At 43.9% G+C, this 17,827-nt stretch overlaps 1 protein-coding gene across 1 annotated transcript; it reads right to left on the bottom strand.

The window, feature by feature from the left end:
• Positions 1-464: 464 nt before the first annotated feature.
• Positions 465-7,564, bottom strand: LOC108942602 (erlin-1). The gene is made up of 12 exons (XM_018766043.2): positions 7,412-7,564; positions 5,471-5,595; positions 5,289-5,370; positions 5,110-5,156; positions 4,564-4,625; positions 4,354-4,479; positions 4,118-4,191; positions 3,774-3,832; positions 3,610-3,701; positions 3,045-3,134; positions 2,864-2,943; positions 465-2,718 (listed from the first exon to the last, which is right to left on the bottom strand). Exons 2-12 carry the CDS (start codon positions 5,575-5,577, stop codon positions 2,491-2,493), a joined length of 1,047 nt encoding a protein of 348 aa, XP_018621559.1. The 5' UTR covers positions 5,578-5,595; positions 7,412-7,564; the 3' UTR covers positions 465-2,490.
• Between the last annotated feature and the right edge of the window lie 10,263 nt (positions 7,565-17,827).

Below are 17,827 nucleotides of genomic sequence, written 5' to 3'. Positions count from 1 at the left end.
GAAAGAGACATAGTTGCAGGTGTGTGATTCTTAAGTGCAGTTTGTTTCCTTCCACCATATGCACCAACATTCATCACACGAGTAGCTGCATAAAACATTATACATTCACAGCTGATTGTGTGTCCTGGAGTGAGTCACAGCAGGCTGGTCCACTTCACAGACCTGCAGCTCTCAAAGCTCACCATGGCCTATCTGAGGTCATGTCCGAATGTCTATTGGCCAATCGTCTTCACACCATGACTCACACACAGCCAGCAGTAGAGAGGGCTTCTGCCCAGTAATAAAGAAAACATCCTTTGTGATATCAAAATAGGTTTTTATTTTTTGTTAACATTTTGAAAATGTAATTTTTTTGCTTAAAGGTTTTAAAATCACAGAGCTAATGTTCAAATTAAGAAGGATTGTACAAAAAACATTCAGAGTTGTACAATTTTATGAAAATTGTTTTGCATCACATTACTAATGAGGACAAAAAAAAAACCCATCACCACAAAATTCTTCAATTAAGAAATTTTCAAACACTGATTCCCATGACCAAATATGTAGAATGAATTTATTAAGGAGGACATTCCACATTTCTATACCAATAGCCTCAACTTAACCAGACAGGGCTTCAGGACACTGTAGTTTAATATTATAGCCTTGATTAAAAACAAAAAAGGTTATATTTACAGAAGCCAACTTCATTAGACTGCCAGATCCCAAATAAGGTCATTTTATTACCCCTTGTTCAGACTTACCCTCCCACTCCCTGAAAAAGCATGCCTTAGAGTTGACGGCTGTTTAAAACCCAGCTCCCTTGTTGAACAACGCGCCCTCTAGCGGTGGCAATGAGTATTTCCAACATGCCAGTCATTTCTCAGGTTAAACTACACAGATCGTACATCTGAACAAAAAAAAAAAAAAAAAAAAAAAAAAAAAGTCCAGTTAAGTCTATATATCAGCTGAATATTCCTGAGGTTTAGTATACTTACGATAAAAAATAAGATGCACAGTTCAGCATTTGTTTACTTTTTGTTGACTATGTCCAAACGACATTCGCTTGTTTTCAATTAGAACTGCCGAATAGGAATAAAGTATAAAAGAACAAGTGCGCCCTCTATTGACAAAGAAAAAAAAATCGACTTATTCAAAGAAGTGGAATGGGATGACAGTGAATAGCACTTTAATATTAGACAGTTAAACTGCAAGGAGGCGACAGGGTTTAAGTACACCGCTCCATCTGCTTAGTTTATTCCTTTCAATGAGCTTAAATATGTAACTAAGAACATCTATTTTGAGAAAAAAAATGCTGAGAAACACAGCTCAAAGTCATGCACAATAAAACCAAAGCAGTACGCAAGACTTGTTTCTGCTGATGGGAAGAACACACCGTAACTTAGCATTTCAATCTATTTATGGATATCGATCAGCATTCGTTAGATGAACGCCGATTCCGTTCATCATCAAGCATTGTCACAGGGTCACCTTAGAGAGTTGCTGGCAAATCCTGACCCCTCAGTTACCACCTCACACACAAAACACAGAGCTGCTCATGCAGTAAAGGCAGGCTAATCTTCCTCTTCTCAAAGCAAAGAAATAACTCTAAACTGGGACAACCTTGTATCAAAATAAACTGCCCACGGCATATTTTCACCATCTGGCAAACTGTGTCACATGTAGCCGTCTTACCCAGCGTACCACAGGTCCCTCAGTGGAGAGCGACTTTTCAGACACTCAGTTTTGAGAGCACGGAAGGTTGAAGCCCAAGTTCCTGACAGTTCAAAGCGTTTCTTCCAGCCACACATCAGCACTGCAGAGGTTAAACTAATATAACTCCACATAAGTGCTTAGATCATCTTCAGTTTCAAATAAACTACATCACCACCGTTTAAAGTGGGATGGTGCCTGGAACTATACCATCAATGCCACAGTAAAGGCATTGTAACTAGTTTCAGAAGTGTACATTTTCCACTGCGAAAATCCCTCCTGACATTACAGACACATGAGCTCTCAAATAATTAGTGTGAAGCCGGACAATTCCAGTTACAGAAATGACAGGTTAGAAATCTTCATCCTGCAGGAAAACCCTTTTGGATTTAAAAGCAAGTAAATTACAAACTGCATGAATACAAGTAAAAATCGGTAGCGCCAAGACAAAATTTGCATATCAAACCAGAATGTGGTAAAATAAAAACATTCACACCAGAGAAGCTGTACTTGTCGTTAATTTTTAGCAGTAATTTTACACATATGGTCCAGTGGTACTCCGGCATAGTCGCCTCGGAGCTCTACTTCAAGTAGAGCTTGCTGATTTTCCATCTCACCGGCATCATTTAGCATCAGGGTTTAACGCACAGCCATATCACCCATTCCTCACCTCAGTACTCCCCAATTTCTCTCTCCCCTTGATAAATCACCCCGTTCCTCCCTCAGAAAACAAACTAAGAAGCATGCCACACCCACTATACACAGAGACCAAACCCTACCCACCCACAAGGGATCCACACTTCAAGCTGCCGACTCCGCACTGGCTTGGGAACGAAGGGTGTTCTTGGTCCCCTCCCCCTTGTCCAGGACACCCAAAAGCTCAGTGGGGTCTGGCTTGCCTGCAGACCCAGCGAGTGGGGCACTGTTGTCCACAAACATGTTTGGAATGTCCTGGCCAAAATAGATCTTACTGTTGGCTGCAATCGCCTGGTACTTCATAAGCTCCAGGTACTCAGGAGTCAGTTTGAGCTGGGAACAAAAAAGATTTAATATGAAACTAGTCCGTGACAATTTTCTGCAAAGGTATAAAACAACCATAAACACTATAGTACTTACAGATTAATGCTATGTGTAGTTCTTTAAATATACTGCAGCAATATGGTTAAACCGTTACCCTGTTTGCTTCAGCAAATTTTGCTGCCGTGTAGAATTCTGCATCAGCCCGGGCTTTTTCTCTGGCCAGAAAAGCAGCATCTGCAGCAGAAACACCCACACTGTAACATCAAGTGCCACAGAGGAGGAAAATGGGACTCACAAGTTAAAAGTAACATTTATAGCTATGTCTTCACACAAACCTTCAATCTCAGAAATCTTCTTCTCAGTTTCTTTCTCCATGACCTTCTGCTGAAACTGAATTTCAGCCACTTGAGCCATCTTCTCAGCCTCTAGATTTAAGAGATTAAGGGGGAAAAAAAAATAATGCAGGGGAGGACTTACATGACTTTGCAACAGTCTACAGAAAAGCTTAATGCAATGCTAACAGGTGATGTATAATGTATTTTATCCCAGACACTCCTTGTAATTCCCTGGGTAAAAATACACTGTACATATATGCAGCAGCTGACAGTTTAGTGGTTAGTCACCTTGTAATTGGACTGAGTTTCAAATCCTACCACCTGTTGTAATTCCCTACAATAATGTACTTACCCTGAACTGCTCAAGTAAAACTGGGGGAGGAAGCTTACCTAGCTGTGTAAATGGGCTAATATTTGTAGGTTGCTCAGTACATCAACCTTACATTGTAAGATATCTTGGACAAAAGCACCAGTTAGATGAATAGATGTACAACTACAATCTAAGTAAGTTCTTCATGCCAAAGTACATCATGAAGGGGGGGAAACCACCATCTTTGCTTCTTACCAATGATGGCCTTCTTCCTCTCTGTTTCAGCCTCTTTCTCGACCACTTTCTGTGTCTGGGCTGTGATGAGAAGCCGGGTCTTCTCTGCCTCCCTGTGGAGGATATGATCTCACTGAGTCAAACATCAGCACAATAGAGATGCACACCTGAGCCACTATACTCACATCAGTTCAAAATTCCTCCTGATTGCCTCTGGGATTTTGGGTTTTGTGACACGAACTGCCTACAATAGAAACATTACAACAGTTCAGTCAGTATATACCATACAATGCATTTTAGAAGGCAGACGTATCCAAAATTCACTTAATCTTCATATGAAAAACTGAAATGAATGAGCAAACAATTCTCTGTTCATTTATTTTATACCATGAAAAAGCGCTGAAAGGTGGCAAAGTATAGGGTCCATATGTGTACACCAAAGAGATTTTAAAACTTCACTTGGACCCAGCAAAGTCTTTTTGTGAAAACTTCTGAACTGGTTTCGGTTCAGACTGGCATATTAGCTGACCTGAATTGTCAAACCCGGAGCCATGACATTCAGGTCTTTTTGTAGGGCGATCTTCAGGTTCTCATCAATGATGTCTGGAACAAAAGGCAAGCATACACAAAAAAATGAGGAGGAGACCAAGTTAGACTAAATATGGCTTTTTCAGACAAATGCACATAAGCAAGAATGCTTCCCATTTGACTTTATACTAAAGTTTATTAATAGGTCACAGGGTGCTTAAAAAAAATAACCCTCACCAAACAATTCGATGTACACCTCCTGGAGGGTGTGGACACTGCAGAACTGGTTGAGCTCATGGTGAATCTTGTTAAAGATCAGCGTCTTGTCATAGTCCGCAGTGTAGTTCCTTACTATGTCCACCACTTTATCAATCAAAACAGAAATGTAGCTCAGCAGAAGGAAAGGTAACTCCACGTTTGCTAGCAAAAAGAGTGTGGAGCACTTACCTGCAGAAGGAACCAGCATATTGACCACCTCAATTCGGTCAAAGTAGATCATGACTCCACCACTGTGGAATATGATTGCAGACATCAACAAGCAAGTAGCCCAGAAAGCTGTCTGCAACTTCCCCGTTAAAGACTCATAGATAATGCAAACATATGGTGGAATGTAACAAATTAACTGCGCTTTGAATCACACATCTATGCCTCTTTTTGTTAATGTAATGCACTCATTGTATTCTTCTGTGAGATGTACATCGCTTTGGAGAAAAGCTTCTGCTAAATGAACACACACATTTTCTGAACCGGTTGTCCCATACGGGGTCGCGGGGAACCGGAGCCTAACCCGGCAACTCGGCACAAGGCCGGAGGGGGAGGGGGGGACACACCCAGGACGGGACGCCAGTCCGTTGCAAGGCACCCCAAGCGGGACTCGAACCCCAGACCCACTAGAGAGCAGGACCCGGCCCAACCCACTACGCCCCCGCTAAATGAATAAATATAAAAAAAAATTCACGCCAATGAAAAGACATGGGACAACAAATCCTTTACCTTGTTCCACAAGGCACATTCTTTATCTCATCAGTCTGCAACGTTGTCTGTGAAACGGGGGGGGGGGGGGGGGGGGGGAAGCCATGTCAATTAGCACTTTGTTATTAAGAACAATGAGCCACAGGGACATAAAGTTGTTCACAGTGAATGGAGCTGGAATGGCACTCCAGCTGTCCTACCTGTACTGACCGGTAAGTTGTGATAAAGGGGAGCATAATATGATAACCCGGCCCATTAGGTGTCGTCAGCAGAGCCCCGCCTCTAAGGAAAGGACAAGCAGGAATGCAGTCAGTGAGAACCACAAACTCCCACAGTGCTCAGTGAAGTTACTGTAAACACAGCTGTCCAGGACAGCACTCGCCTGTAGTAAACAGCAAGGTGTCCTTCTTCAATCTTGTGTATGGAGGAGTGCAGGAGAATGGCCATCACTCCTGTTATTGCAGCAAGCACAGCCCCGATGTGAGCCATTCTCACCTGGGCATGCCTCTGGAAGAGTTAAACCAAAGACAGAACACAGCATTAATTCTTCACACTAATAAATCACGGTTTTTGTAAGGCTTCTAGTGTTTAGTCCTTTACTGGACAACTACACCCAGAGTTACATTCTAATCCAAGGCTAAAGTTTAACTCCATACACCTGAGCTCACACAAACTATTTCTCTGAGCAATTGTTTCAAGGGTGTAATACACACAGCCAACTATATTTTCCCTTTAACTACAGCACTGGCTTATGTAGATTTGCATGCGTGAATTTGCAAAAGTCATATACAGTACTAATGAAACTCACGCATTCCACCTCCGCAAGGTCTTTTGCAACCACACTAGAGCTCACCAATACTCTTGAGTGAACAAAAGTCACAACCGCATTTCAGCAATGTCATATTTTATTTTGTAGTCATGATACAGCTGAGCCCTTTGTCCACACAACACTAAATTTTAAACTGATTTACCCATTCATACAGCACAACAGCCATATTGTATCACTTTAGCATAAGTACCATGATGATCAAGGGTTCTACAGCAGGATGTTGATTCCAACCAGGAATTTTCAGATTACAAGCAACAGCCCAAGTCAGGAAAATACCTGCTGCTCCAATTAACTAGGCAAGAAAAGTAAACAACCAATCAATCACGCAATCATCTTTTTTAGGCCAGTATTAGCAACAGCTACACATGGACACCACAGCTGTACATCAGACAGGTATCCGCAAAAAGAGAGACTGTGGGTTCACCCTCGGATCATAGTGACAAAGTTCACAGCGTAACGTCCACAGGCTCCGACACACGCTGCTCGCAGACGGCAACCCGCAAAGCAGAGCCGCGGCCAAGGGACGAGAGAGAGGGAAAAAAAAAATGTAATCATTAACTGGGCCTGGTTTGTGATTATGATATTTCATATTTTAACAAATACACACATAAATGAGTGCAATACAGCCCAGATGAGAAGGGTGTACATCCCCAGTGTCATCTGTACAACCCTACAACTGTACTTCGGGAACTGACAAGATGGGGCCATGGTGGTTAAAGCTGCTGCTCTTGGAGCCAAAGGTTCAAGTCCCACCTCCAGCTGTAGTACCCTGGAGCGAAGTACTTACCCTAATTGCTCCAGTAATATTACCCAGTGGTATAAATGGGTAAATCATTATACGTTACTTGGCTTTTGGAGGAAAGTTTTGGTTAAACAAATAAATGTAAGGTGGTACACCACTGAGCTTCAGTGTGCATGTGCAGAATGGGACACACACGTGACACGACAGGTACAGTGGCGGGGTGGCAGGTGGCGTAGTGGTTACAGCCACTGTCTTTGGACTTGAGGAACACACGTTCAAAACTCAAGTCCTGCCATAACCCTGAGCTCTACTCCGAGTATTAAAAAGAGAAAAAAGAAAAAAAAAAGCTACCAGCCGAGAGCTCATGGGGGGGGGGGACTAAATAGAAGGCCGGCGCTTCGACGAAAAAGTTTCACCTAATTTTAACGTGTCGTGTGTGTAGTAAATGTGTCCGAGAAACGCGCCAACGCAGCTCTCTCTCTCTCTTTTCAGTTCCTGATCCTGTCCCGACTCCCACTCGCTGTCCCCAGGAACCCACGGGCCCCCACAGCACAGGCCCCCCATCCTGAGGAGGACCGAGCGCGTTTGGCCGAAGCGCTCCGCTCACTGAAGCAGCACCGGCGGCTGCGGTCACACAGACGGCGCGCGCGGTGACTTGAGCACAACGGTCCAGTAGAGGCCGACGCACAGAGTGAGTCCTCAAACCTGCTGCAGTCGCGAAACTATGTAAAACTGGAATCTACTCGTCTTACCGAAAGTCTCCCGTGTTACGCAGCGATCACGCGTGTACCTCTGTTAGCACACAAACACCTTTTGCCCATATCCTTCCACCGAGCCAACTGCTCTTATCTGATTTAGCTCGACCAGCTCGCCTCGGCTCGGCGCGAGCGCCCCGCTATCGCTTCTCTTCCGGGTGACACGTACGACACGCCCGTTAAAGGGCACGGCAACGCCGCCCTTTTCAGTCGGCTGAAAAATAATCAGCCCGACGATATCGTTGAACCTCGAACTAGGTCACACGGTCTACAGAACTTAATTAAGACAGTTAGAAATAATTAATGTTCACTCCGGTTACACGTTGGTACATTTAAAGATTGCACAGAAGATACCAATGTAGTCTTGATTCTCTTGTGTATATATATAATGTATATTTAACAGTTTTATCAGCCGCTTGTCCAATTTAGGATTGCAGTGGTGGTCCGGAGCCTATCCTGGCGGGGGACACACGTTAACACACCACAGGCAGTTTAGAGTCTCCAGTTCACCTGAAGTATGAATCTGGGGGGAAATCTGCACGGTTGAAAATATAACAAATATAATGTACGTAGCAGTGGCGCAGTGGATTTGACCGGGTCCTGCTCTCCGGTGGGTCTGGGGTTCAAGTCCCGCTTGGGGTGCCTTGTGATGGACTGGTGTCCCATCCTGGGTGTGTCCCCACCCCCTCCAAGCCTTATGCCGTGTCTTGGTCCCCTCGACCCCACATGGGACAAGTGGCTTCAGACAATGTGTGTGTGATAATGTACATACAGGGGGTGCGGTGGTGCAGTGGGTTTGGCCCAGGTCCTGCCTTCTGGTGGGTCTGGGGTTCGAGTCCTGCTGGGGTGCTTTGTGATGGACTGGTGTCCTGTCTGGGGTGTGTCCCCTCCAGCCTTGTGCCCTGTGTTGTTGGGTTAGGCTCTGGCTTGCTGTGACCCCACTTGGGGCAAGTGGTTTCAGACAGTGTGTTTGTGTGTGTAATGTACATACATGCACATATCATTCATTCACCATGAGTAACTGTCCCCCACAACAGAGACACAGTAGTGTAGAGCATATCCCAGAAGCATGGGGTGAGAAACAGAATGCACACTGGACTGGACACCAGGCCGTCACAGGCAACTGCACACGCATACACACTCCTTGGTAGCTTCTTCTGAAGCGCATATCTGGATTTGGATTTAAACAAATTTCCAAACAGGCCATGCTTTGTGAAGCAGTATCCCTATGACTGTGGCACATGTGATGTAATGTTGAGAAACCAAACTGTCAGCTTTCATTCCACAACTTCTCTTTATAGCATCACATGATTTTAGTCTGCAGCGAAGCATAATGAGATTTCTGGAGAAATTCGTACGGAGAATATTTTAATTAGTCAAACATCCACCCGTCCATCTAATTTCAATAATCGTTTTGTCCTGAGCAGGGTCACGGTGATCTGGAGCCTATCCTGGAAGCATTTGGTGTAGGGCTGAGGGGGGGTTACACCCTGGATAGGATGCCAGTCCACCACAGGGTAGCCACACACACACAAAGGACAGTTTAAAGTCCCAAAATCACCTGAACTTCATGTCTTTGGACTATGGGTTATAACTGGGTTATCCAGAGGAAACCAACATGAACACAATGAGGACATGCAAACTTCACATAGACTGAGCCATATTCAAACCTGCATCCAAACCTACAACCTAGTGGCTGTTAACCCCCAGTTTTACCCACTGGCCACAGCCGTATGTGATGCACATAATTGTGTTTTATATAATGGAATTAAGGGTGCTAAAATCAAAATTTAATTCAGCAATAGTTTTTAGGGAAAAAAGTCACATAAGATCTAATCTGTATTAAAATGTGTTTACTGGCTGAAAACAAACCCATCCTATTGCCATTACTTTACCTGTAAATAAGCAAGAAAACATGTTTTTTACATATACAGTATATGAACAGTTGTGTATTCAAGCATTTATGTTGCTTTCAGTTCCGATATTACATGCAGAATTTCTCTCATCTGATCAATCAACATATTTTTTACTACGTATTCAAGCTGTGGCACTTTTAAAAATGTATTATTTAAAACATTTCTCCCATGCAGCTTACAATATTAGATTACTTACACAGATGTACTCATTTATACAGCAGTTGTTTTTTTTTTTTTTTTTTAAATGGAGTTAGATCAGTCTCACTTATCTGATGCCATATCTGCTCCAGTGTGAATGCTTTCAGCCACACACACACACACACACACACACTGACTGAAGCCACCCAGGTGGGGGTTGCGGGGGGCCAGAGCCTAACCGGGCAACACAGGGCGTAAGGCTGGAGGGGGAGGGGACGCACCCAGGACAGGACACCAGTCCATCACAAGGCACCCCAAGCAGGACTCAAACCCCAGACCCACCAGGGAGCAGGATCTGGCCAAACCTGCTGCACCATCACACCCCCTACTGCCTTCAGCCACACATTTCTTTAGTATGGCTGCATGCTTCATGGGTGCTGTAACATGTGTGGAAGTGGATTTTTCACTGAATTTGCCTGCAGCCCCACAGGAGCTCAGATTACTGGAAGTGTCACTGTGAACAACAGTGAGATGGCAAAGTACCAAACTGCCAGTCTAACAGAGCTTTAGAGCTCCTGTGTACAGATCGGAGAACCTTCCAGAAGGACAACCACCCCTGTAGGACTTTTTCAATCAAGTTTTGACTGATTCTGGAAGAGTGGCTAGACAGAAGTTTGGAGTTTGCAAAATACTACATACAGGACTCTGACAGCATGAGAAAAACAAATAATATGGTCTCATGACACAAAAACTGGCTTCAACGCCAAACGCAATGTCTGGAAAAAAACCAGGTACCTGCATGGTATACCTGGATAATGCCATCCATATTGTCAAACACGGTAGTTGCAGCAGGGACGAGGAGACTGGTCTGGGCTGAGGAAAAGCTGAACACAGTCAAACACTGAGAGGTCCTTGAAGAAAACTCCAGAGCACACCCAAGCTTGGGCTAGGCTGAAGATTCATCTTTCAGCATGACAATGATCTGAAGCATATAGGCAAGGCAACACCGAGTGACTTCAGATCAAGTACCTGGATTACCTTGAGTAGCCCAGCCAAAGCCCAGACTTAATCCCTATAGAAAATCTCTTGAAGAGTGCAGTTTATCAATGCTTCCCATCCAGTCTAACAGAGCATGAGAAGAGGGAGAAATAGAGAAGGCCGAAACTTCCCAAATCGAGGCGTGTAAAGCCAATATACACACACACACACACACACACACACACACACACACACACACACACACACATTTTCAGAACCGCCTGTCCCATACGGGGTCACGGGGAACCGGAGCCTACCCGGCAACACAGGGCGTAAGGCCAGAGGGGGAAGGGGACACACCCAGGACGGGACACCAGTCCGCCGCAAGGCACCCCAAGCGGGACTTGAATCCCAGACCCACCAGAGAGCAGGACTGCGGTCCAACCCACTGCGCCACCGCACCCCCTTAAAGCCAATACAAGCATACTCAAAAAGACTTGCAGTAGTAATTTCTGCTAAAGCTGGTCCTAGTACTGTATAAAGGATCTAACTACTTACGGAATTGAGGGATGTCAGTTTTAATCTTGAAAAAAATTAGCAAAAAATTCTAAAGATGTGTTTTGCCTTTGTCATTATGGGGTCCTGCGTGCAACTTGATGGTAAAAAAATCAGTTCAATCCATTTTAAAACAAGTCAAAAAAGTGCTGAAAAAGTGGAGGGTTCTGAAAATCCTCTGAAGGCACTGCATGTTGTATGTGTGTAATATATTGTACATTGTATACAACCAGAGGGGGTGCGGTGGCGCAGTGGGTTGGACCGCAGTCCTGCTCTCCGGTGGGTCTGGGGTTCGAGTCCCGCTTGGGGTGCCTTGCGACGGGCTGGCGTCCCGTCCTGGGTGTGTCCCCTCCCCCTCCGGCCTTACGCCCTGTGTTGCCGGGTAGGCTCCGGTTCCCCGTGACCCCGTATGGGACAAGCGGTTCTGAAAATGTGTGTGTGTGTGTGTGTGTGTGTGTATACAACCAAAGGGAATTTCCTTCTGGGATTAATAAAGTTTCATTCATTCATTCATTCATTCATTCAGTGACACACGATTACTTGCTCTGTACAAGCCAGAATTCCTTCAACAGAGGGCGCAACATTACAACAAAATTATTTACTGTACATTGCACAGCTCTAATAGCATATTTTCAGTTATGATGTTCGACCAGCTTGGGCCTGTAACGCAATGCATACAGCTGCCAGGGTGGTGCGAGAGGACGTTGGGTTTGATCCCTGTTTAGTCTATGTGGAGTTTGCATATTCTCCTTGTGTGTGTTGAGGCTCCAGTTTCCTCCCATAGTCCAAAGACATGCAGTTCAAGTGGGTTGGTGACTTTAAATCCTTAGTGTGGAAATTAGGTGAGTGGCTGTGCATGTGTGTACCCTGTAATGGACTGGCATCCCATCTAGGGTGTACCCCCCCCCCAGCTTTTCACCCAATGCTTCTGAAAAAGGTTCCAGATCATCGCGATCCTGCTCAGGACAAAGTGGTTATTGCGATTGGACGGATGGATGTTTGATTTATAAAAATGTTCTCTGTAAGAATTTCTCCGGAAATCTCATGCGCCTTTCGAATCCAATCCAAATTTGCACTTTAGGAGAATCTTATCTAGGGTGCAGCTTGACTGGCCTAGCGTCCTGTACTTCTGAAATAAACTGCGGACCACCGCGACCCTGACTTGTGTATAACAGCAGTGAGTGAGAGAATATTGCACAATTACTCTGATTTCAGAGTGCTGCATTCTTGGAAACATTTGCTGAAATCACACACACACACACATACACACATACAGTCTGAAGTCACTTTTCCCAAGTGGGGTCGCGGGGAGCCAGAGCCTAACGTAGCAACTCAGGCTGCAGGGCTGAAGGGGGATGGGACACACAGGACAGGACGCTAGTCCATTGCAAGGCACCCCACGCAGGATTCGAACCCGAGACCCACCAGAGAGCAGGACCTGGTCAAACCCATGCGCCACCATAGCCCCCTCTTGTTGAAATCAAACTACTCTAAACAAGGACATATGTTTTGATTTGTGTTAATGGGAAAAAGTATCGTGCAATTCAAAACACGTCCATTTTGAAATATTTTAAATTATTACCTGATTCCATTAAACAAAGATACGTAGAGCAAGGGCTCAAGGTCAAAAGGTTACAAGGTACTTCAAGTGCTTACAGGAACACCAAAAAAAATTCTCAATTTGATATACTGTATAAACAATATGAGGTAAAAATGTATTTCCTCAGAGGTCAAGCTTTCACTCCACCCATCTGTACATCCCCTAAATTATTTCACTACTCCTCTTGAAACTCGGGTCATAAAAAAAAAAACTTCTTTGTTATGATGTCACTTTTAAGTTTGAACTCTGTGAGCTGAAGTCTGAGAAAGCTTGAAATTGTCTTTCTCACACTGTGGGAAAGTAGAGACGTGCAAAAGCATCAGCTAAGATTTCAGTTACATTACCTTCCTATCTCGCTTGACATCTGTTTGCATCATAGATTTCTTTAATAAGGGGAATTTTGTGTCTTGTAATTTATCACTGGTCACAGGCATCATTTTACAGAAGTGTTACTTTGACCAGAGTGGGAAAATTCTGCTGCAAAAGTTATTATGTAAAATCCCATTTGAAGATGTCAAGGCAACGAAAGCCTTGACCTCAACCGCCTATTTCCTTCAGAACTTGAACATGTACTGCTACTGATTTCATTGTATGTTCTGAAAAATATTAATTTCATTGCTGCATTTATGAATTCATCATTAAGTTAAACCTGATTCTTCTACCTTTATTTTGTAAAATTTCATTTTACTACAAAGTGTAAACATGGTCATGAGTTCTAGTAGAATAAAAAAGAAGAAAGGGTTTTTTCGGTAGCGTCTACATCATAATGATGCCCATTATATCTCTTGCAGCTAGTTTTCAGTAGTAAATATATACAAGTTTTTTTCATCCACTATACAGCTTCAAAATTATATGTAAATTATATATATCTCACACCACACTCTACACAGCAGTTCGGTTCTGCCCAACCTTCTGCCTCTGGATCAAGTCTTTCCAGCTGGTTCTGAATACTGTTAAATGACTTTTGTTCAACATACATACCAAAGTGTTCCCATGTATCACCCATCCTCAACTCTCTTCATTGGCTCCTGTGGCAGCCTGCATCAAGTTCAAAACTGTGGTTATGATCTACAAGACAGTCAATGGATTTGCACCATGATATCATGATATTAAGTACCATTATTTCTGTTGTATTGGTCATATTTGTGTTGGGGGGCCTGGTGGTGCTGTGGGTTTCGCTGGGTTCTGCTCTCGGGTGGGGCTGGGGTTCGAGTTGTGATGGAGTGGCATCCTGTCCTGGGTGGGTCCCCTCCCCCTCCAGCCCTATGCCCTGTGCTGCCGGGTCAGGCTACGGCTCCCCGCGAGCCCGTATGAGACAAGCAGTTTCAGATGATGATGATGATGATGATGATGATGGTCATATTTGTGTTGGGGGGCCTGGTTTCGCTGGTTCCTACTCTCTGGTGGGTTTGGGGTTCAAATCCCACTTGGAGTGCCTTGTGATGGACTGGCGTCCTGTCCTGGGTGTGTCCCCTCCCCCTCCAGCCTTACGCCCTGTGTTGCCAGGTTAGGCTCCGGCTCCCTGCAATCCCGTATGGGACAAGCGGTTTCAGGTGATGTGTGTGTGGTCATATTTGTCTTGCCAGTGTAATGTTATAGAATATTTAAAACCTATCATGAGGAGACTGTTCTTTCTCCCTCCATGTCCAAGAGCTACTGTGCGCAACATGTATCGCACTTAATTCCTGAAATCCTTGTGTTCACACCTGCCCTTTGGGTTAACTGAGTCACGCACAATTGCCTTTATCAAGTGGACTTTTTGGCACACCTGATCTCTTTTCCACCCTTACAGTGACTTACGTGGGACTTTTCATGACTGCTTGTGGAGTCAGAGAGTGTGGCCAGACCTGTCATACGTGTGGCATTAGGGGGAATTACAGGCAAGTGAAACCAGTCACCTTGAAAGATGCCTTGAAAAAGCACTGAACTTAAAGTTATTGAGGTACAACAGGTATTGAGGTATTTTGCATCCCTGCATGATGTGCATCATTCTACAAGAAGGGTCTACTTCTGCTCGCTTGGTGGTCGGAGGTTCTCGGTTCTGGGTCCCTTGTGGTGGAATGACCTTCCCCTCTCACTCAGAACTGCGGCAACTCTCTCTGTTTTCAAGAAGGGTCTGAAAACCCACCTTTTCCAGATCCACTTTGCCCAAGATCTCTCCAGCTCATTTACGGTGTACCATAACTTCATGAGCATCCCCAGATATAGCGTTTATTCAGCCACTGCTCTGACATTGTATTTGCTTGTTTGTGTATCTTATAATATTTAAAAAAAAAAAAAAAAATTGGTGGGTGGGTATCGGGATTTGTCTATCCTGTGTTTTATGCACCTACTCGAACGATGAACCTCGGTGCAGCAAGCGGTAGGTAACAAACTAGGTTTACTTGAGACTTTCATGTCTCCTTCTTTTAATGTAATGCATAAATTCTACTTTTGCTGAGATGTACGTCGCTTTGGACAAAAACGTCTGCTGAATGAATAAATGTAAATGTAAATGTAAATGTATGAAGGGGGGGAGCCTGGACCTCAGACCCAGCAGCCTCGAGATCCCTCCTGCGGTGTCCCAGGTACGGTAGAACTGCTTTGCAATAATACCACCATATTTCTCCTTATGCAGAATGAGGAAGGTATCAGATGACGTTTCCTGCTGGACTTACAGATAAGAATCTGAACAAACAGTCTCGCAATTGTCCCATTTTACTCATACACTCTGCTGCTTTTACTGCTTCAAGGGCTGATTAATGTCACCCTTTACCTATTAATGGTTCACTTAAATGGAAGTGAATCATTTACAGCTGTATTTCTTGAACATCCTTCCTTAATCATTCTGCTAATACCATTACTTGTGTGCCTGACATTTTTAGAACATTCATAACATTATCCTTTACCTAGCCGATGCAAAGTGATTTTACCAAAGATCTCCCATTTGTAGATACTTTGATTACTTTATATTTGTTTTTTGTTTAAAATGCAGTTAAGCAAAACTTTGTCTTTTCTAGAAAAGTTCTGTTGTTTTTAATCGTTTCCTCAGAGCTTTTATCAAAAGCAGATTTTTTTTAAAAATACAGCAGAATGTTTGAATGCAAATTAAAGATTTAAAGGAAAGGAATTTGTCTAAATTGCTGCCGTGTCCAAAACCCTGGGTAAGTATTACCTTTCGGGACAGGAGTGACAGAACTTAATGGAAGAAGGGTCTCTAGTGTCCTATTCACATCGAGCAAACTGGCCTTCCGTGACTTCCAGACACAAGATCGAGTGGAATGCGTTGTTAGGAACCTTACTCAAGAGTAGCTCACTACCGCTGGCCTCTCCCAGGTAACAAACCCTGAACCCTCTATGCTACTTGCTGCCTCAGTTAAAAGTAATGTCCATCATAAAGAATTTAATGACAATGCTGTACTTTTGGACTTAACAGTAAAGAGAAATAGTACTTTTAGTCACTAAGCCAAGCAAATGGACCAGCATTAAAGACGGTGTACACGCAGGCAGCCCATGCAGATCTGAATTTTACGCCCCTGGATTGTAGCATGACAACACTGCGGGTACCAATCAGCATTGGTCCTTGACATCATTTTCCTTTGCAGACAGGAAAGGTGTAACGGGTTTCTCAAGTAATGGTTCCTGTCTGCAGAACCTCCTGTGCGTTCCATAACAGATTACGTCAGAAGGCTAATTTTGCAAAGGCGCTGGACTCATCCATCCATCCATCCATCCATCCATCCATCATCAACAATCACTTGTCCCGAGTGGGGTCGTGGCGAGCCGGAGCCTAACCTGGTAACACGCAAGGCTGAAGGGGGAGGGGACACACCAAACGATGGGACACACTGGACCCTATTCATTGAAATGATACAAAACAGGACTTAGTGAGCAATCACTGCTTCCAGGATAGGTTCTGGTTCACCGCAATCCTGCTGAAAGACAAGCAGTTACTGAAATTGGACAGATGGACGGATGGACGGATGGATGGATGGATTAAAATTTTGCCTTGTGTTTTCATCATGGAATTCTCCATGAAGTGCTTATCATTTTTATTCTGTATATATTTACTAAAAATACTGTTCTGGAGTAGGGGGCGGGATGGCGCAGTGGGTTGGACTGGGTCCTGCCCTCTGGTGGGTCTAGGGTTCAAGTCCCACTTGGGATGCCTTGCGATGGACTGGCGACCCGTCCTGGGTGTGTCCCCTCCCCCACCAGCCTTACACCCTGTGTTGCTGGGTTAGGCTCCAGCTCCCATAACCCTGTATGGGACAAGCGGCTTCAGACAGTGTGTGTGTACTGTTCTGAACTAATATCACAAACTGGTATACATGCAGTTTCCATAACAAAGAACAAAATAAAAAGAACTGACACATCATGCCAACCAATTATAACCTCACTTCCTTTTCTTGACATGCATGGTCATACTCCTTCCTTGCATCCGATGATTCTTTGTCTACCGCAACAAGCACGTGCACATAGGTCCAGTGAGACCTCTTCCTGTTTCTTTTCCTGCAGGGCCTGCGACAGACAGCAGTTCAGGCAGCCCCCGGATTACGAACGAGTTCCGTTCTTAAGTCTTTCTTTAAGTTGGATTTGTACTGTACGTAAGTTGGAACAGTTAGGTACGATTCATGTCTAACGTCAGTTAGTCAAATGTTTGATGATATTGCATATCGTGTACCTATGCATAAAAAATATTAAAGAAACGTTTCCGGATACACTGAAACATCTTTAATGAAAGAATACAGTAATAATAATAATAATAATAATACTAATAATACTACTACTAATAATAATGATAATAATAATAATACTAATAACAATAATAATAATAATAAATGTAACTACAGTATTTTATAATAGAGGGGGTGGAGGAGAGAGAATGTGTATGTACATGTGTGTAATGGTTTTCCAGTGTTCGTTGGCGTTTCACCTTTTTCCTATCGCTTTATTATTTCCACTTCAGTTTCAATCGTGATCGTTTTCCTTTTCTTTGATGCATCACCATCTCTTGCTTCACATTTACATTGATTGACACATTTGGTGCCATGGTTAAGAGGGTAAAAACAAAAAAAAAAATTAAAACCAAATACAATAACGCACAAGACATTGTTAGCAACAACTTGGTCCGTGTCATACTGAGCGAGCAGGGGACTGAGGGAGGTGTGTGGACCCAATCGCGGGATCTTTATTGTCGTTACGGAACGGAGCAGGTGAGATTTGTGGTCGGGAACAGGCGTGGGT

Source organism: Scleropages formosus, chromosome 8 (assembly GCF_900964775.1).
Source record: "Scleropages formosus chromosome 8, fSclFor1.1, whole genome shotgun sequence".
Lineage (NCBI taxonomy): Eukaryota > Metazoa > Chordata > Actinopteri > Osteoglossiformes > Osteoglossidae > Scleropages > Scleropages formosus.
Note: the sequence above shows the minus strand (reverse complement) of the source record. Positions and strands in the feature narration are given on the sequence as shown.

Excerpts from the sequence above, each read along its gene's own strand:
- LOC108942602 (XM_018766043.2), bottom strand. The coding sequence starts at position 5,577 with ATGGCTCACATCGGGGCTGTGCTTGCTGCAATAACAGGAGTGATGGCC. Across the intron at positions 5,371-5,470 it reads CACCTTGCTGTTTACTACAG|AGGCGGGGCTCTGCTGACGA; the intron begins GCGAGTGCTGTC and ends TCCTTTCCTTAG. Across the intron at positions 4,626-5,109 it reads AATGTGCCTTGTGGAACAAG|TGGTGGAGTCATGATCTACT; the intron begins GTAAAGGATTTG and ends CATATTCCACAG.